The sequence below is a fragment of the Dunckerocampus dactyliophorus genome, chromosome 16, assembly GCF_027744805.1.
Source record: "Dunckerocampus dactyliophorus isolate RoL2022-P2 chromosome 16, RoL_Ddac_1.1, whole genome shotgun sequence".
In the NCBI taxonomy this organism is placed as follows: Eukaryota; Metazoa; Chordata; class Actinopteri; order Syngnathiformes; family Syngnathidae; genus Dunckerocampus; species Dunckerocampus dactyliophorus.
The window spans coordinates 17386926-17408295 of record NC_072834.1 but is presented as its reverse complement, the minus strand read 5'-3'; the positions used below and the strand labels follow the sequence as shown (position 1 = coordinate 17408295).

Sequence of the window (21370 nt, the reverse complement as noted above, 5' to 3'; positions counted from 1 at the left end):
GCCCACAATTTAAACGATTTCAAGTGTTTATTTGTTTATTTTTACGTAATTTGGGCGTCCAGCTCATAAAACCCACGAAAACAGGAATTCAGAAAATTAGAATACTGTGAAGAAATCACCATTTACTTCTCAGTTTTTGCAGGAAAAAAAAGACAGAAATTAGGATCACATCAAATCAATCAAAATATGGTACTTTCAAAACGATATGTCAATCTTCAATACTTGGTTGGGAATCCCTTTGCCTTAATCACTGCCTCGATGCGACGTGGCATTGAAGCAATCAGCCTGTGGCATTGCCTGGGAGTTATGGAAGCCCAGATTTCCTTGATGCTTGCTGTCAGCTCTTCTTTGTTGTTGGGTCTGGTGCCCCTCATTTTCCTCTTGAGAATACCCCATAGATTCTCAATGGGGTTTAGGTCCGGTGAGTTGGCTGGCCAGTCAAGCACTGTGATGGCATGGGCATCAAACCAGGTTTTGGTGCTTCTGGCGGTATGGGCAGGGGCCAGGTCCTGCTGGAAGATGAAATCTGCATCTCCATACAGATCCTCGGCAGAAGGAATCATCAAGTCCTCTAAAACATTCTGGTAGACTGTTGCGGTGACCTTGGATTTAAGAAAGCAGAGTTTACCAACACCTGCACCAGACATTGCACCCCAAATCATGACGGACTGTGGATATTTCACACTGGACCTCAGGCAGCTTGGGTTCTGTTCCTCACCCGTCTTCCTCCAAACCCTTGAACCTTGATTCCCAAATGAAAGGCACACTTTACTTTCATCGGAAAAGAGGACCTTGGACCACTGGCCAACAGTCCAGTCCTTCTTCTCCTTGGCCCAAGTGGCTTGACCCGAGGAATCCGACAGTTGTAGCCCATCTCCCGGATGCGTCTGAATGTGGTGGTTTTTGAAGCTGTGACTCCCGCCTCATTCCACTCTTTCTGGATCTCTGCCATATTCTTGAATCTTCCCTGTTTGATAATCCGCTGAAGCCCACGGTCATCTCTTTTGCTGGTGCATCTTCTCCTGCCACATTTTGCCCTTCCTCTAGACTTTCCATTGATATGCTTGGACACAGCACTCTGTGAACAACCAGCCTCCTTAGCTATGAGCTTTTGTGGCTTACCCATCCTATGGAGGGTATCAATGATGGTCTTCTGGCCAGTTGTCATGTCTGCAGTCTTCCCCATATTGAACCCAACTGAGACAATTGAACCAAACTGAAGCAATTTAATGACACCTGGGGAAGCCTGTGCAGGTGATTTGACTTTAGTAGATGATTAGTGTGTGACACTCAGTTTAAAACATTCATGCCCTGCAAAATTTGGGCTGATTTCTTAACAGTATTCTAATTTTTGGAATTCCTGTTTTTGTGGGTTTAATGAGCTGGAAGCCGAAATTATGTAAAAATAAACAAATAAATACTTGAAATCGTTTAAATTGTGGGCCCTGAATCTATAATCTATGAAAGTTTAACTTTTTGAATGGAATTATGGAAATTAAACAATTTTCCATGACATTCAAATTTTTTGGAAAGGGTCTGTATGTGTGTGTATATATATACTGCTCAAAAAAATTAGAGGAACACTTCAAAAACACATCAGATCTAAACTTGGGGAAAAATGATCTTGAATATCTTTCCTGATAATAAGTGGGTGATGTATTAGTAACAAAATGATGCCACATTATTTGATAAATGAAAATGATCACCCTATAGAGGGGGGAAATCAAAGACACCCCCAAAATGAAAGTGAAAAAATGATGTAGCAGACTGGTCCATTTTGCCAAAATGTCATTGTAGCAACTCAAAATGATTTTCAGTAGTTTGTGTGGCCCCCACGTGCTTGTACGCATGCCTGACAACGTCGGGGCATGCTCCTAATGAGACTACGGATGGTGTGCTGGGGGATCTCCTCTTGAAATCGTTTAAATTGTGGGCCCTGAATCTATAATCTATGAAAGTTTAACTTTTTGAATGGAATTATGGAAATTAAACAACTTTTCCATGACATTCTAATTTTTTGGAAAGGGTCTGTATGTATGTATGTATATATGTATGTATGTGTATATATGTACATATATGTACATATATGTAAATATATACACATATGTATATACTGTATGTATATATATGTATATATATATATATACACGTGTATATATATACATATATATGTATATATGTATATATACATATGTATATATACATATGTATATGTATATGTGTATATATATATATACAGTATATATATATACAGTATATATATGTATATGTATATGTATATATATATATATATATATGTAGTTTGATTATGCAGAAGTTGTATAAAAACACACCCCTGACCAATAAATGTAGTGATAAGTGTACTGATACATTTGGCCTGTTGACTTTGTGCTGAATGATGGAAAAGGTTCATGGCTTCATCGCCATCCTCCTTTTCCATTCACAACTGATGAAATAAGATCTTGGCCTTGGTTTCACAAGATATATTAGAAGCCTGATCTTTCCACATTAATAAAACAGGACAAAAGTGAAATGAGTTCATATCTGGGGCCAACTCTGGCTCTCCCACTCTTGTTCAGAAAAATCTGAACAGGAAAGACCCAATTTTAGACTTTCCTGACCGAATATTGTTAGAAAGAAATTACAACTCTAATACATTGACTTTAACCTCTGACCTCACTTCCCTGCAGCTTGCCACAGAACAAAATGTCCAGCATGTAAAGCAATTTATTCTCCTTGTTGTGATTTGATTATTGCCGTGATCGCACCGCTCACCCTGTGACCTTCTTAACGTACGCAGGCATCGGATGCACATCTCCACCATGTACGAGCACTGCATTCGCATGAAGCAGCTGTCGCAGGAGTTTGAGTCATTGCAGATAACGCAGGAGGAGTTCCTCTGCATGAAGGCCCTGCTCCTCTTCAGCATTCGTAAGTTTTCACATGAATCCATGGCGGGTTGCAAAAGCTCTGCATGGAAATTAACACAGATGTATTACATGACAATTTAAAGGGAGTTTTAAAAGATAAACCAGCATAACCTTGGTAAAAACATCCACATTTAATAGAAATTTTGTTGTTTCTTTCCTGCACTAGGTGTGCTGTACTCCGAACCCATGACTGTACGTTGCTGGACAGCCAGCCAACCAAAAAAGAAAACTTTGAAAATAAGGCTTACTTAACAACATAAAAAAACACAGTTAGTCTATAAATCAAAAACACATACAGCCATCCCTTGCCACTTCGTGCTTCGAATTTTGCGGCTTCACTCTACCACGGGTTTTTCAAAAAAAGTATATACAAAAAAAATACAAATTGATAAATCATGCTGTTGTGTGGTTGAAGGCATTCTGTGGTTGAAGGCATTCAGAAGACGCATTCAAAGACGTTGTGATGATATGTAGTGTACTGGTCACTACTCAGTCAGGTTGCTGAAATGTTAGGTGAGACACACATTGCAGGTTGTGATGATCTCACAACAGGCACAATAATCCCTAAACGGGCTACGGTTGGAGACGTAACCCGTGCCAAGCTAAAACTCAAATCAGAACCCCCGCGTCACTTCCTGTCCAACACCGGAACACATTCACAGCAACACACACACAAGTACTAGTCTTATTTATGTCTTAAATTGCTTATTTTCTGTCATTATGTCTACTATATTGGGTAATATGTAATGTTGACTATAGGCATGTTATTTGCTTTAATAATGTTAAAACCCATATTTAGAAGGTTGTGAACAGGTTTTTAGGCTCTTAACTATGAAAATATTCAATTTATGAATTAGGAAACCTTTCTCACACATGTTAGCATTGGGAGAGTCCCTTGTTGTGTACAGTACTTCCTGCGGTGGCCATTGTCTCATCAAACATTGTGACAAGAGTAGAATACAAAACATCGCAACGTTTTTTGATGTTTTCTGAATGAGTTACATTTCTATTTTAGTTTATTTAAATGTTTAATTTGGGCCAAAAATATTTAAAATTAGCTTAAAATGTATTTTTTTTATTAATCAGGCCACAGTCAACCATAAAACAGCAATTATTTGTCAATTATTTTAAAAAACCGTGATAGAGGGAAGCCTGCATGGGATGACTATTAATGTTCTGTTTACAAATAAATGTTAGAAAAGTCATTTTAAAGCTTGCAAATCTGCTTATGCAAGTATTGAGGCCATGAAAATTATGTTTTTACTTAATATCTTGTCTAAATTTAGCAGACCTGAAAAAACCTTGGGTCATGTTGACAATAGGGATACACCGATCTGGGATTTATGCTGCAGATTCCGATACCAATCATCCATGAGTGAAATCGGCCGATACCAGTACCGATCAAATAGATTAAGTATACATTTTTAAATTTACTATTGGCTATATGATATGAAAAAGGGAACCGTAATATCACTTAATTTAGACAAAAACATATGACTTTCTATTTGACTGGTAACACTGGTGAAACTTAGAGGATGAGACTCATTCTTTAAGGAGACTTTGGATGCAAGAACACACAACTTGATGGCTCTTCAGCAGGACCCCAGTCGGCAAACCCGGTGTCCTCCACCGCCAACGAAAGCAGGCCATCCAGTCCGACAAATCCAACCACTTTTCAGGCTATCCGCCTTAGACCTCAGACTGCCACGCACACACGGGCGAGTGTCTAGCGTTGGGCCACCTTAGCTGCTGCCCGACCGAGGATCACATTGCGAGCCTCGAAAACTCACACGCCCTCCCAAATGCAGCACCAAGCTAAAATCTTTTGTGTCACCGTGGTGAGATATTTTTCGTGGCATGTTTTGCAGGGTGTCAAATTTATATCACCCTCACAAATGACAGGTAAGTCCCACAAGGCAGCCATGATTGTTTTGGCTTTGGCACGCCTGCGTAGTGTGAGGGAAAGTGAGAGGGAGACGCTCGCTACAAGTTGCATGCTGCAATAGTACAAGCCACATGGGGCTTTTGTGATCGGCGTTGAAGGGCATTCATCGGCATATGGTACATGCTTTTTCACGGAAATTGGCCGATTTTGATCGGTGGCCGATTGATCGGAGCACGCCTAGCCTTGTTGTTTAGTTCATAAAATGGGACATTTTATACAACCAATATCAACTGTATTATATAATTAATGACAATTATTGTAAAACAAGCGGTTTACGTCGATGCACAACTGTCTTAAGTGTAAAACAGGGGGGCCCACATCCCTATCCCTGTATCGTAATTTCCTGTGTGAAGGAAACATTCATGTTTCTATGTAATTTTTGACATAAATTTATCTCAATTCTCCAATATATATCTTTCTTTTTACTGTGGCCGTAACACTCCTTTGTACTTACATAATTTAGTAAAATAAGCCTGCATGTCCAGTCAGCCCATATAGTAAGCAAGGAAAATTGACTTTTTTTTCCCCAAATTTCCCTGCAAAACTTCCCATGGGAAGTTTACAAAAACTCTCCACCCCTTTAGGTGGGGAATGAATGACAAAAACATCCCAAAACTAACAACCTGTTTGCTTCAGTTCCCGTGGAGGGTCTGAAGAGCCAGAAGTGCTTTGACGAGCTGCGCCTCACCTACATCAACGAACTCAGCCGTGTGGTGAATTATCGTATTACAGCCAATTGTTCTCAGAGGTTCTACGAACTCACCCGACTGCTGGACTCCCTCCAGATGGTGAGATGAGCTGCTGCAGTGCATCCACTGCTAATTTCATATTTACAATTCAAATGCTAAGAGGTGTGGACTGGTCACAATTTTGATGACTTTGTATTTGACTTGACAATATCGTCAAAGACTTGAAACTCGACTTGGAGTTTTAACATCAATGCCTCTGGACTTAACTCCGGCGTTATGTCATTTCAAGCAAGACGCCAATTTTCCCACAGAATCTGCCTCATTGAATGCATCTATTGATGTCCAATCAGGTTTAAGAGCAAACAACGAGGGTGTGGCTTTCTGTAATTACGAGGTCATGGCATTTTGTTTAGGAAACACTTAACAGTGCTTATGACTTGTAACGACTTCAAAATTTCAAACTTATGACTTCATACTTCGCTTGGACTTGCACTTCTTTACTTGAGACTTGACTCGAGACTTGGGGATGAAAGACTTGAGATTTACTTGAGACCTGCAGAAAACAGTGACCTTGTCCCACCTCTGCCAAATGCCAAACTTGGGAAATAATTCCACACCTTGGACATACTGCTGTGTGGAGGATGTCATCACTCACGCACAGATATCATTCTCTGCAGAAAAAACCATACCGGTATGAGCAGATACCCCATGATACCCCATTTTTGTGCCCGTTTCCTCTCATACCAGTCAACATTTTAGAACTTTAGAGGTCATGCTCCTATGATATGATGTGGAAATGAGAACATTTTCTCTTTTGTTCCAGACCATAAAGAAGCTGCATCAGTTCACATTCGACTTGTTTGTCCAAGCTCAGTCGTTCCACAGCAAGGTGAGCTTCCCAGAGATGATTGGAGAGATCGTCTCAGTGCACGTACCAAAGATGCTGGCAGGTTTGGCCAAACCCATCATGTTTCACGAGTAAAACGACTCCTTTCTTTTTTTTTGTTGTTTTTTGTTCCTTGTACAGTTTTCCTAAATTGTTTAGTTCCCAGCCTCAATCGTGATATCTCCTTTTTTGAGTTTTAATATTAATTGACATAATTGACTTTTTTTTTTCCACAACTGCCCAAGTTCGTCTTTTTTCTTGCCTGAGCTGAAATTCTTCTGTGAAAGCGCAAACACACACACACACACACACACACACACACACACAAACAAACAAACACAATCTGTAAATCATCATCGCACCTACCTGCAGTTGGAAAACGTGTTTTCACGCTCACCAGACACTTTATCAAGTACACCCGTTCAATTTAAAGAGCTGAATAAAATATCTCAGTAAGATGCAGTGGAATTCTACCCCACTCAAACTGCAGCCACAAAAATACATGTAATGTTAATTAATATGAGCATTATTAGAATACTGATACAGCTCTTATATTGGTCCTACATGTACCTAAAGAAGTGTCTGGTAAGGGTACACCCAGCATTTGGTGTCTTTGCAAATGCAAATTAGATGCTTTTTCTCCCAGTAAGAAAAGTGCTTGTATTGCTTGCCGAAGCAAGTCGCCACCTGTCAAGTGATGTTAGATGTGCCTTGTCACGAACGTCAGGATTCTTTTTTTCGAAGCTTACATCACTGAGCAGTGAAAGGTGCGCTCATTTGATGTAAATTTAATATAATGTAATGTAATGTTTCGTTAAGATTTTGAAAATTGATCTTGAAACCCCCAACTCAAATCCCACGAACCCTAACAGGACACGGCAAAGGACAGAGATGAATACCTTTTCCAAGTCTATATGGACTGGATAGGAAAATCGCCAGACACCCTCCAGTTCCCTTGCAAGGGTGTAAAACTGGTCCAGTGTTCCACGTACTAGTCGTACTCTTCTCTCCAGCACTCTGGAATAGACTTTCCCAGGAGGCTGAGGAGTGTGATCCCCCCGTAGTTACAATGCTTTTTTCATGAGGCCCAGCACTGTGGGCAGCGCCCTTGGATGGTATCATGACTCACACTTGTCAGCATCATTTAGTTGTACCAAGTAGTTTAGCTTGTGTGTTCACACTTTGTCACTTTTGTACGTCTGATAATGAAAATGCTGTTTAAGATGATGCAGGTGCTTTTGAATTTTAATTAACCGATTTATTAGGTACACCTGCACAAATGAATGTAACACAAGAAATTAAGCACAGAGATGTTGCATTCATCAAGATAACAATGCTGCAAACTACAACCACAATAATAAACATTGTTTTGATACCTACAGTACTTAATATAGCATTATTATCTTTGTAAAGGCAGCTCTTGCACCGGATTTCATTCTGCATTAAATATCAAGTTCCCATCCAATTTGAATGGATGTAAAAACACAAGAATACATTGTACTCACCACCTTCTGGGGGCTGTGCTGTAAGGAAGACACCAACTTCTTTGAGAGAACATGATTGTCGTTGCCAGATCTCATATTAGACGAGGGTAGAAACGTTCCAGCAGGACAACAAATAGAAAAAAATGATGGCCAACTCTGATGTGGAAGCATGTCAGAAGACAGGATGATGGATGACAAAACGCCTGAGCTGGTGGTGCCAAGGAAGAATCTGTGCTATGTAGTCCACATAACAAATCAGCAAGTCAGAATTTAGCCAACAGTGGAACCTCCAAATTTGACAAGCCTAGAAGTTGTACAATTTGTAATACAACTGAACTGGTCTGGAAAAAGAAACAGAAAAACTTGTGATGTCATGCAAGACTTGAGCCCCGTGAGCAGGAAAATGATTTACCTTCACAATAGTGTATTTTGCATTTTAAATAGGATTTTTTTAATGCCCACCACAGAAGCCACCACCAGTGATGGCAAAGAGGAAAATGTGATAACCATAGAACAGGAATTGGACATTGGAAAGGTGTGTCTGGGCTGCTCAGTACAATATGGCTAACTCAACCGCTCGTCAACAATGACAGTCAGAATGGAACATACTTAAACATGAAATGAGCAGAGTGCACTGCTAGCATGCTGTAGTACACCAATCCCGACAGTCAAACCTCGGTTTTCGTACACCCCAATTGTTGTTGAACCTTTTCACCAAAATTTTGCCTCCGTTTTTCGTAAACTGTCTCAACAAACTAGTCCATTTGACCTGCATTGTATCATTACGTGAAATTGAGTGCCCAAACAAAGCCCAATGTGTGCAATTTATTGATTGATTGTGGCTTCTAAACAACCCACCATGGGGCCAAGGAAAGTGGCAAGTGCCAGCAATTTGATAAAGACGGTGAGAAACAATAAGTTCCATTTCACCTGGATGTACGGTAAGTCTGCATCAACGATAAGTTCCATCAGATGGCCATTTATAATTATCTTGCATTTTCTACATGTAAACCCATAATTGTCTATAAAATTATGTAGCATTTTTTGTTCATATTTCAGTGTGTCTGGAACTATCCTATGGGAAAAAAAATAACCTTGGTTTTCGTAGGTTTCGTTTTTCATCATTTTGGAAGCGATTAATAACGAAAACTGAGCAACCACCGCATATCATTTGGTCCCGCGCTCTTCATGGAAATACAGATGCTGCAGACTGTCACACATGCATGACAGTTGCACAGCTAATGAAGGTTTTATGATGCTGACAGTTTTGACCCTGGGACAGATTATTTGAATTGCAATTGATTCTTGTGAAAAAAAATTGTAGACAAGTGTCACTGAAGGATTGTGTTCAACTTTGGAGGTTCCATTGTGTTCATTCTGTATCCAGCTGACTTTTTTTACACTGCACATTTACTTAGTCTTAACGTTTATATATGACAATATAATGATTTTTTTTTTTACAACTTTACATTTCCTATGAAAGTTTGCCGGCTTCACGTGTTGTGTGGTCCCTGCTTTTAGTTTTATTAAAGTGTACAGTTAGCAGCTATTTCATGATGTCTAGTGCAGTGGTTTTCAACTGGTTTGGCTGCGGGACCCCCCATCATCCCTCAATGACAAGCGGCGACCCAATTGATTTTTACAACTCAAACTTGTTAAGTATACAAGATATTTGATATTGATAGGGACTGTTGGCAAAAGACAAGAACATGAAGTGCATTCATGGACATTGGGTCATTACTGCAGAGAGCCACCAGTTGGGAAGTGGTCTAGTGCATTGTTTTTCGTGCTTCAGTCCACCTGCACAGATGAATGTTTTCAATGTGTTTTGATACAATATGTGAAAAAGCAACAAGGGACTATTAGACGCTAGTTGTACATACTGGTTCCTGATGACTATGCTGTGATGTTGACCTAGCCAGCGTCATTTTTAATTACCTTTTTTTGTGTAATGTGTAACTTGATTGTTTAGCTGTTAATAATGCATTTCACAGGGCAAATGAAACATGTTTACATGTATGGTGTGCACAGAACACACCATAAGTGTAGCCCACCACGTTTGTATATCTGGTATGTACTGCATATGAAACTGTAGTTGGTTTTGGTGTTCTTTTAATGGTCAGTTCTTGTTTGATTTATGGCATTTGTGAACTGTTTTTTAACTGTTGTGTTTTTCAAAAGTGTAACTAAAGACAATTAAAACCGTCCTGACAGAATATTTCTTACGCAGGTTTCATTTACAGAGTTGAGGTCTAATTTTACTTCTAAAACTGTTATGTAGCTTTCCAAAGTAATTTCCAGTAGTGCAAACGAAGTGAGCAACAGGGCAGCGAGAACTCTTGTCTGGCACTGGAGGCAGGAATGCGGTGGGAGGAGCGAATTGGAAAATAAATACAATGTCTTGAGTACAAACATTCTTATAAACAATAGTCATTGTCCAAAAGGCCGTCTGTATCAATACGTGGTTAAAACGGAAGGAACACATTTTACAGGAGATTGCTGAGCTGGAGCCTATCCCAACTGACTTTGGGTGACAGGCAGCAATAACCCATGTGGAGAACATGCATCAACATGAGGGACGACAGCCATGAACTTGGGAGGAGACACCAAAACCAACAACACACTTCCAGCCTTTTCAATAAACGAGCTGTGCATTCATCCGGCCTGACTGCACTGAACAAAATAACGGTCTCAGAAAAGTAGTTTACACCATCAAATTAAAAGCACAAAATGAATAATTTTAGTGCGATTCTGAAGATTTCCACATCGATGTGTGGGTGACAGTGTGCTAGCATAAATTAACTCAACATGGACATGTCATCAAAACTCCCCTTGATGCATTCACACACAGCATCAGTTTGGTGAAAGGAGATGAGGTGAAAGGAGAACGGGGAAAATACTGTATTTGTGGTATGTAATTTTACTTGAGGCACACACAGCTATGGTGCATTCAAGGGGTCTTCTCCTTTCGGCTTTTCCCTTCAGGGGCCGCCACAGCGAATCAGTTGCCTCCATCTAACCCTGTCTTCTGCATCCTCTTCTCTCACACCAACTACCTTCATGTCCTCTTTCACTACATCCATAAACCTCCTCTTTGGTCTTCCTCTAGGCCTCCTGCCTGGCAGTTCCAAACTCAGCATCCTTCCATATATTCCCTATCTCTCCTCTGGACATGTCCAAACCATCTCAGTCTGGCCTCTTTGACTTTATCTCCAAAGCCTCTAACATGTGCTGTCCCTCTGATGTACTCATTCCTGATCCTATCCTTCCTGGTCACTCCCAGAGAGAACCTCAGCATCTTCATCTCTGCTACCTGCAGCTCTGTCTCCTGTCTTTTCCTCATTGACACTGTCTCTAGACCAAACAACATCGCTGGTCTCACCCCAGTTTTGTACACCTTTCATTTTAGCTGAAACTCTTCTATCACACCTGACACTTTCTCCACCCGTACCATCCTGCCTGTAAACGCTTCTTCACCTCTTTTCCACACTCTGCATTGCTCTGGACTGTTGACCCTAAGTACTTAAAATCCTCCACGTTCTTGATCTCTTCTCCCTGTAAGCTCACTCTTCCACTTGGGTCCCTCTCATTCACACACATGTACGCTGTCTTACTGCGGCTAACCTTCATTCCTCTCCTTTCCAGGACAAACCTCCACCTCTCTAGCTTCTCCTCCACCTGTTCCCTGCTCTCACTGCAGATCACAATGTCATCTGCAAACATCATAGTCCATGGAGATTCCTGTCTAACCTCGTCTGTCAGTCTGTCCATCACCATAGCGAACAAGAAGGGGCTCAGAGCTGATCCCTGATGCAGTCCCACCTCCACCTTGAACTCCTCTGTCACACCTACAGCACACCTCACCACAGTCTTACAGTCCTCATACATGTCCTGCACCGCTCTAACATACTTCTCTGCCACTCCAGACTTCCTCATACAATTCCACAGTTCCTCTCTGGGCACCCTGTCATAAGCTTTCTCCACATCTACAAAAACACAAGGCAGCTCCGTCTGGCCTTCTCTGTACTTCTCTATCAACATCCTCAAAGCAAATACTGCCTCTGTAGTACTCGTTTTTTGGCATGAAACCATACTTCTGCCCTTAGTCTAGCTTCAACTACTCTTTCCCATAACTTCACTGTATGGCTCATCAGCTTTATTCCTCCGTAGTTGCCACAGTTCTGCACATCTCCCTTGTTCTTAAAAATGGGCACCAGCACACTTCTCCTCCATTCCTCAGCCATCTTTTCATTATCTAAGATCCTGTTGAACAACTCAGTCAGAAACTCTACAGCCACCTCTCCTAGACACTTCCAAACCTTTACAGGTATATCATCAGGACCGACGGCCTTTTTACTCTTCATCCTCTTCAATGCCCTCCGCACTTCATCCTGACTAATCTTTGCTACTTCCTGGTCCACAAAAGTCACCTCTTCTAGTCTTTGTTCTCTCTCATTTTCCACGTTCATCAGCTCTTCAAAGTATTCTTTCCATCTTCCCATCACACTACTGGCACTTGTCAATAGACTTCCATCCCTTTCCTTAATCACCTTAACCTGCTGCACATCGTTCCCATCTCTGTCTCTCTGTCTTGCCAACCTTTATAGATCAGTCTCTCCCTCCTTACTATCCAACCTAGCATACAAGCCATCATAAGCCTCTTGTTTGGCCTTTGCTACCTCTACTTTCACCTTACGCTGCATCTCCCTGTACTCCTGTCCACCCTCCTCAATCCTCTCAGTGGACTTCTTCTTAGCTAACCTCTTTCTCTGTATACACTCCTGTACCTCCTCATTCCACCACCAAGTCTCCTTGTCTACTTTCCTTCCAGATGCCACACCAAGTACTCTCCTGCCTGTCTCCCTGATCACATTAGCTGTAGTTGTCCAGTCATCCGGAAGCACCTCCTGACCACTCAGAGCCGGTCTTAACTCCTTCCTAAAAGTCATGCAACACTCTTCCTTTTTCAGCTTCCACCATTTCGTCCTCTGCTCTGTCTTCATCTTCCTCACCACCAGAGTCATCCTACACACCACCATCCTATGCTGTTTGGCTACACTATTGCCTAGCACTACTTTACAGTCACTGATCTCCTTCAGATGACACCGTCTACACAAGATGTAGTCTACCTGTGTGCTCCTACCTCCACTCTTATAGGTCACCCTATGTTCCTGCCGCTTCAGGAAGAAAGTATTCACTATAGCCATTTCCATCCTTTTTGCAAAGTCAACCACCATCTGTCCATCTGCATTCCTCTCCTGGATACCAAACCTGCCCATGGCCTCCTCATCACCTCTGTTTCCTGCACCAACATGTCCATTGAAATCTGCACCAATGACAACTGTCTCTCTTCTATGTATGCTCTGCATCACTTCATCCAAGTCCAACCAGAATTTCTCCTCCTCCTCCAGCTCACATCCTACCTGTGGAGCATACCCACTAACAACATTGACCATCACACCTTCGGTTTCTAGCTTCAGACTCATCACTCTATCTGACACTCTTTTTACCTCCAGGACATTCCTACTCCTTCAAGATAACTGGTGCATTCAAGGGGTATACATTATATATATATATATATATATATATATATATATATATATATATATATATATATATATATATACTGTATATATACAGTATGTCACAAATTTATAAATTTGTGACATACGAATTTATATAAAACCGGCCATTTTAGACGATTTTGATCTTTCAAGACACACAGAATATTGTGTCCTATAGCTATATAAACATGGAACGTACCAAAAGAAAAGTACATCAAAAAAGTGTGGTTCTACCTTTTTCCGTTCTTTAGTAATCAGCAGTAGAACATAGGTAAGTTTCAGGGAAATATCAGTTCCTTACAAGAAAACAGAGAAAAACAGCTTTGAGAGAAAAGACACATTTCAAGCATAACTTTCACATTGACACAAATATATTTTGCTTTTGTGACAGCTCAAATATCTAAACAATACCAACATAAACAACACAAAAAGGGGTTGTTTTACATAAAAATAATTTATTTACAAATAACACCATCACCAAGTATTTACAATTTTTACATTTGGAACTGAACTACGGTATGTGTGCGCATGCACACGCGTATGTATACGTTCAAATTTCCCTACAATGCTAACCTGCACGCTTACACTCCTCCACGCAATCTCACTTCCTCCTTCCTGTAAGATCCTGGCTGAGCGCTTATCAAATGCACTACTGCCACCTTGTGGCCGTTTTTATGGCTTAAAATTGCTCTGAAAATGACATGCGTTAGTGGAGAGTTGCATCATCACCTCTTGTGCAAAATCGGAAAAGATGTATAAATACGTTGTTGGGATCGGGTGTTCGTGATTAGAAAAACATATGAACACGTCTGTTATTGAATGAGTTAAGTGAAAAACATACCGCTTGAAAAACCAGAAAAGCACTCAAAAGAGAGCACAGACCTCCGCCAAGCGTCATAGTTCCCCCCCATATTGTGATTCACACCATAAATATTAGTTCTACATTCATTTGATCTACATACAGTCAAACCTGTCTTAGCGGCCACCTTTATAGAACGGCCACCTGCCTATAGCGGCCACTGAAAAATCCCCCGCAGCAAATTTACATGTTAATGAGCCTGTGTATAGCAGTCACCTGTCCAACGCGGCCAGCGGCCACCCATTTTGTCTCCCTTGGTCAATATCTGACTGCATATAGTGGCCAAATTACCGACTCAAGTAGAAGCTTCATGCACGAAAAAGTTTTGTTTTTCAATCAATGAAGCCGTTGTGTGTAGACTTTAATTACCGAGTCCTAGCTCAGTCACAATCATTCACAAGATCCACACAAACTATCAGTTGCTCCACATAAAAAAGCCGTCTTTTTTTGAGCTTGCTATTTCTTGGTCAAACATGTAACTTTAAGAGCATTTGCACCAAAACATTACTGCAAATTAGGCTGGGAACAGGACGTGCTCCCAGCGACACTACAATAATAAAAAAAAAAAAACATACGCTAGCATGCATGCGGCAGCAAAACTGAGTTCGGTTGTACTTAATTGAAGTATTTTAGAATGTACTCATGTTATTTTTGATCAATCCTCATCCACAAATCCACCAAAGTCCTCATCTTCTGTATTTGACACAAACAAAGCCGTCTTCTTTTCCGTTCGCTACTAGTCTGTTAACTTGTAAGTGTTATTCAGCTCCGAAGCAAAGAAGGAAACTTCTCCTGTTGCTTCTGCCAACTTTATTTATTGAACGCGGCCACCAGACAGCAGCTCAGAACACACACACATCTCTCAGCATCGTCTCTCCTTCCTGCTTGCCCACAAGGCAAAGGTTAAACAAGCCCCACCACATAGCTGTCCAGCCAATGCCTGTAAGAAATGACACCGTTTATTTCCTGGTGTGCACTGGTCAATACTGTAATGCCGCTTGTTGTGGGGAAGGAGAGACTCATGTTGCCGATGCACTTTAATGGCTTTATTAACAGCGGAGAACACTGCAGGACTTTACATCCACGCCAACATAAACACACTTCCCAACTCTCTCCAAACTCACAGCTAGCACTGAGCCTAGCTCTCCTGCTCGGGACGTCCACCGTCACTTCCTGATGAACTAAAGCTGTAATGACACTCTGCCGTATAAAAAGTAAAATATTAAAAACAAGCGTAAGCCATTACTAGCACAGCTTTATGTGGGTCGTGGATAATAACAAGCCTAGTAGTGCTGTACAACTTTTATCCGCAGTCCCACAGTGCCCTCTACTGGTCAACATTATTATTATTTTTTCCCTTTTTTCTCTTTTTTTTCCCCTCTACTGGTCAACATTCAAACTGGACGCCAACCTTTCTATAGAGGCCACCTGTCTATGGCGGCCACTTTTGCAGACTCCCTCTAGTGGCCGCTATAGACAATTTTGACTTATTTAGATTGCCCTGGCAGTGCTAACATGCTAACATTATCATGCTAACACAAAGCATAATAGTGGTAAGTGCTTATATAAGTGTCTAGTTATGAAAATGGCCAAATAATGCTACTATGCTAATGTTAGCGTAAAACATAACCTCCGCGGTGCACTTGCTGGAGGCAAACATATATACTTAAAAAAAATATATACTTCCTGTCTGTTTCAAAGATGCTGTCACTCTTTTTTTTCCCCCATACAGTAGCTTTTTTGCAATAAAGTACATAGCTTGAAACAATTTTCACTTAATACCACCTTACCAACAACAGAAGATAAAAGGGAGATAAGGAAACAAAGGAGAAGCAATTCTCTAGAGATGTTGAGCCCCCTTCTTTTTTTGCCAGCATATCACATTTGAAGACAATAACAAAATAAGAGTCAACAGCATGCTTTGCATCCATTTTCACTCCTTTGTCACCTTGTCAACAACAGTTACTTTGTGTATTAAAAATGTTTGAAGACCACACATGCTGGGAATCACACTGTTTACCGTCAAACTATGCTGGCTGTGACACGACTGTTAGGAAAATCTGTTTACGAGAAGCATGCCTCAGTTCTCATGAAGGACAACACTTCTGAATATCAGTCATGCTTAAGACTCGTCATTTACCCAGAAATTATGTCACAAATAGGCAAAAAAAAAAAAAAATACAGTAAAAACACTGGCAAACTGATTAATCATGACTAAATAATTTGAAAATGGTCATTAATCTGATTAACAATTCCTTACAAAATCATTTGCCAGTTCTAAATATTATATATTCACGCAATGACACAGAAACCAAGAGTTGTTTTTTTTTTTTCTTCAAACAATCCATGCTGTTCATATTTATTCGTTTCCTTTATGAAAACACAAGGAACCACCACAACAAACAGAATTTCCACATTACAGGAAAAGAAGAACCAAACATGGCAGCTGAACATGGAACAAAAATGTAAAAACCACAACAAAAAAAGACTTCAAATTTGACCCTTTTTTTGGAAGAGCAAACTAAAATATTTGAAGCAAAAGCTGACCTGGAAGGGCAGAAAATACTTTGACGTAATACTTGAAAGCATTCGTACTTTGTGTTATCAAAAGAACAACATATTCAGGGTAATTAAAAAGGAAAAAGTGTAATAAACAATGCAACTGTTTGGGGTGGAAGTGTCTTATGAAAACTGAATATTTTCCATCTTCATTTTGGCCATTTATCACTTTGAAAATTGAAGAAGTATACTTTTAGGATTTTGAAAGCCCTCACTGGTTAAGAAACAAGTTTTTGTCTTGGTCACGCCAATGCTTTTAACACAGTAGAACAACATGGAGCAACATTACGCAACAACAAATAACCGCTTGAACTTTGGAATGATGTTTAAACAAGGACTTGCCTCTCCTGAACATGCGCGAGTCACTTTTTCTTCACTCACACACAAAAATGCAATCTGTTCAGCTGGTGTTGGACTCTTGAGTGTGACACCATTCACAGGTCAGTCTGTTGGTGCAGTCCTCCGGCTTGGCGTGCATCATTACAGGCTGCACCACATTGTTTAGCTTGACTTCTGAGAGGAGACAAGCTGTTTCAAATACGCGACACAAAAACATGGCAACAACGTCGACAGATTTAGCAGCCTCAAGAAAATAACAGGTTAAACTGCAAATTTGCAGCAAATCTCACCTCTCTTTTCACATTTGTTGCTGCTGACGGTGCTTGTGAAACTGGTAGACTGCAAGGGGGGGGGAAATCCAAGCACGTTACAGTAGAAGACATTGCAGACACATGTACTAATTCCAAATTGTGTGTGCCCCCCCCCCAACTTTTCTTTCAAATTGTGCTGCCTGGGAGCAAACCAATATATATGACACGTTATCCGAACCTGTCAACTGACAGGAGCCCAAATTTAACGTTGAGGTGCACTCAAAACATGTTACATGTAAAAAGATGCCAGTCCAATCTTAAAAGGGAAAAGTGCACAAATACAAAATACACAAGTGCAAGTGTATTTTCCCTCACCCTGTCACGTCTTTGATGTCTATTTGTATTAACGCATAAATACAGTATTCTTTCTGCTGTTGCCAATAGCATTATTTTAGTTCGACTTGGGTTGAGGAATAGTCTGTTTTTATCAAACCATCTTTTGAGCATCATCATTTCATCTGTGATCTTTTTTATTAGCTGTTGCATACTTTAGAATTAGGATTCCTTATATATAAAAGGAATATTTTTGCAGTAGAAAACCTATTCACGACCTAAGTACATTTTCTTTAACATTATTAGAGCCCTCTAGACATGAACTAACACCCCAATAGTCACCTTTATACTCCTATTACCTAATATAGTACATACAGACCTGATGAAAATCTTAAGAGCAGTTGAAAAATTACTAGAATTTGCATTTTGCACATTCGGATCTTAATGAAGTTTTAAGTAGAGCTACAATATGCAAAAGCTTTAGTTAAAGTAATTTATTGAAAACAACAACTAAACTGAAATAGGCTGTTTATCAGCTGATCAAAAGTTTTAAGACCATCGGTCAGAAATAAAAAAAACTCTCCAAACCAGAACAAAAAATGTTCTCAGTAGGACTCAGTAATGAGTAGCTCCACCGTTCTTATTAATCACTTCAAAAATTGCTTTGGGCATGCTTGATGTTGTTTCCAGGAGGCTAGTGGGAACATTGCTCCAAGTGGTGAAGATGGCTTCACGAAGGGCATCAACTGTCTGGAACTGATGGCCATTTTTATAAACTTCCCTTGCCATCCAACCCCAAATGTTCTCTATATCAGTGGTTCCCAACCTTTTTTGACCCACGGACTGGCTTGTGTTCCCATAAATCTCCCGTGGACCGGGGGGCGGGGTTTCGTACATTATAGCAATGTAATTTATCTTATTTATTATGTATTGTGTAAAACTAAGACATGAATAACATCAAATTAAAAGCACAAAATGAATGCCGACCCACCATCCGCCAGTTCAAGTCCCAGCCAAGTTTTTCCAGAGAGATGATTACATGGCTGTTTGACGTGTGTGGTAAAAGGCAGTGTGCTAGCATGAATTAACTTGAGACAAATGTGCACATTAGCACTCAATAAGTCATCAAAACTTACCTTTATGCATTCCCACATAGTATCAGCATTTGACACCAAATATGAGGTGAAAGAAAAATGGTAAAAATACAGTAATAGTCTATCTGTGCGGCGAGAGAAAGTTAACACACGCAAAATGGACATGCGTCAAGTGAGACGGATGTAACAGAGAATCCGACCACTTTTCAAAATAAAACATAAAAAAAATAAATAAAATAATGGAAATTATTTTTTCTTTCTGTGCGACCCGGGGTTGGGGATCACTGCTCTATGGGATTTAAATGAGGGGAACATGCAGGATGGTCCAAAAGAGTGATGTTATTCTCCCTGAAGAAGTCCTTGGTCAAGCGAGCATTGTGAACTGCAGCGTTGTCCTGTTGAAAAACCCAGCTGTTACCACACAGACGAGGGCCCTCAGTCATGAGGGATGCCCGCTGCAACATCTGTACGTAAGCAGCTGCCGTTTGACGACCCTGCACCACCTGAAGCTCCAGTGTTCCACTGAATGAAAAAGCACCCCAGATCATGATGGACCCCCCTCCACTGTGCCGGGTAGAAAACATCTCAGGTGGAATCTCCTTGTCATGCCAGTAACGTTGGAAGTCATCTGGACCGTCAAGGTTACATTTTTTCTCATCAGAGAATAAAATGTCCCATGTTTGATGCTCCCTGGCAAAGTCTAAACGGGCAGTTTTTTGGCGTTGAAGGAGACGAGGTCTTTGAATTTGTTTGTTTTTTAAACCCTTTTCCCGCAGTTGCCGTCTGATGGTTATTGCGCTACAGTCGGCACCAGTAAGGGCCTTAATTTGGGTCGAAGACCGCCCTGTGTCTTGACGGACAGCTAATTGGATCCTCCGGCTAAGCGCAGGTGTGATTTTTTTGTTCCATAATGCTCAGGATCTTTCAAAAAATATAGAATGACTGTCTTATTGCACCCAACCTCAGCAGGAATGGCACGCTGGAGAGGCCTTGCTTATGCAGCTCGACAATCCGACCACGTTCAAAAAGAGAAAGCTTCTTAGCTTTAGCCATCAGGAGGGCATGACAGTGTGAATGCCTGACAGAAAATGACAATTTTTAAGAGATTTTGGTTTTTATAGCCTGTGGGGTCTTAAACTTTTGATTTTGTGAAAAACAACCTATTTCAGTTTTTTTTTTGTTTAAATTACAAGTTCCAAATGTTTTTTGTCTCACTCCCCCTTCTTGCTTTTGCAAATTGTAGCTCTACTTAAAACCTCATTAAATCATCAAACAAATTTAAATATAAGTCAATGACAACACAACTGAACACAAAATGCAGTTTTTAAATGAAAAATGTAAACCTACATGGCCCTATGTGAAAAAGTGATTGCCCTCTAACCCAAACCTGGTTGGGCCACGCTTAGCAGCAACAACAACTGCAATCAAGCATTTGCGATAACTTGCAATGAGTCTCTTACAGCGCTGTGCAGAAATTTTGGCCCACTCATCTTTGCAGAAGTGTTGTATTCAGCCACATGTTAGGGTTTTCTAGCATGAAGCGCCTTTTTAAGGTCATGCCACAGAATTCCAATATGATTCAGGTCAGGACTTTGACTAGGCCACTCCAAAGTCTTACTTTTGTTTTTCTTCAGCCATTCAGAGGTGGAGTTTCTGGTGAGTTTTGGATCATTGTCCTGCTGCAGAACCCAAGTTAGTTTCAGCTTGAGGTCACCAACAGATGGCCGGACATTCTCCTTCAGGATTTTTTTTTTTGGTAGACAGCAAAATTCATGGTTCCATTTATCACAGAAAGTCTTCCAGCCCCTGAAGCAGCAAAACAGTCTCAGCCCATCACACTAACACCACCATATTTTACTGGTGGTATGATGTTCTTTTTCGTCAGATGTAATGGGACAGACACCTTCCAAAAAGTTAAACTTTTAGCTCATCAGACCACAGAGTATTTACCAAAGGTCTTGGCAATTATCAAGATGTTTTCTGGCTAAATTGAGATGAGCCTTAATGTTCTTTTTGTTCAGCAATGGTTTTCATCTTGGAACTCTGCCATGCAGGCTGTTTTTGCTCAGTGTCTTTCTTATGATGGAGTCATGAATACCGACCTTAACTGAGGCAATTGAAGCCTGCAGTTCTTTGGATGTTGTTGTGTTTTGTGACCTCTTGGATGAGTCGTCGCTGCACTCTTGGGGTCATTTTGGTTGGCCGGCCACTCCTGGGAAGGTTCACCACGTTCCATGTTTTTGCCACTTTTGGATAATGGCTCTCACTGTGGTACGCTGGAATTCCAGAGCTTTAGGAATGGCTTTATAACCTTTTACAGACTGATAGATCTCAATTACTTTCTTTCTGGTGAAGTCAAGTTTTTTTTTTTTGGAACTGTATTTACTGTACTGTACTGTACTTATATATATATATACATATACATACACACAGTGTA

General features: G+C 40.6%; 2 protein-coding genes across 14 annotated transcripts in view; one reads left to right on the top strand and one right to left on the bottom strand.

The window, feature by feature from the left end:
* The window catches only part of LOC129169148 (androgen receptor-like), a 40344-nt gene extending 26870 nt beyond the window's left edge, over nt 1-13474 (top strand). The window contains exons 6-8 of the mRNA XM_054755255.1: nt 2801-2931; nt 5512-5663; nt 6388-13474. Of these exons, the coding sequence (XP_054611230.1) occupies nt 2801-2931; nt 5512-5663; nt 6388-6546 (442 nt within the window). The 3' untranslated portion in view covers nt 6547-13474. The remainder of the gene's footprint in view (nt 1-2800; nt 2932-5511; nt 5664-6387) is intronic.
* Nucleotides 13239-21370, bottom strand: part of LOC129169150 (oligophrenin-1-like) — a 39560-nt gene continuing 31428 nt past the window's right edge. For 5 of the 13 annotated variants that reach the window (XM_054755260.1, XM_054755259.1, XM_054755258.1 and 2 more), the window contains 4 exons: nt 21036-21223; nt 17546-17594; nt 13733-17429; nt 13239-13373 (listed from right to left, as the gene is read on the bottom strand). In XM_054755260.1, the coding sequence (XP_054611235.1) occupies nt 21037-21223 (187 nt within the window). In that variant the 3' untranslated portion in view covers nt 13239-13373; nt 13733-17429; nt 17546-17594; nt 21036. The other 8 variants (XM_054755262.1, XM_054755264.1, XM_054755266.1 and 5 more) reach the window with 8 other exon arrangements.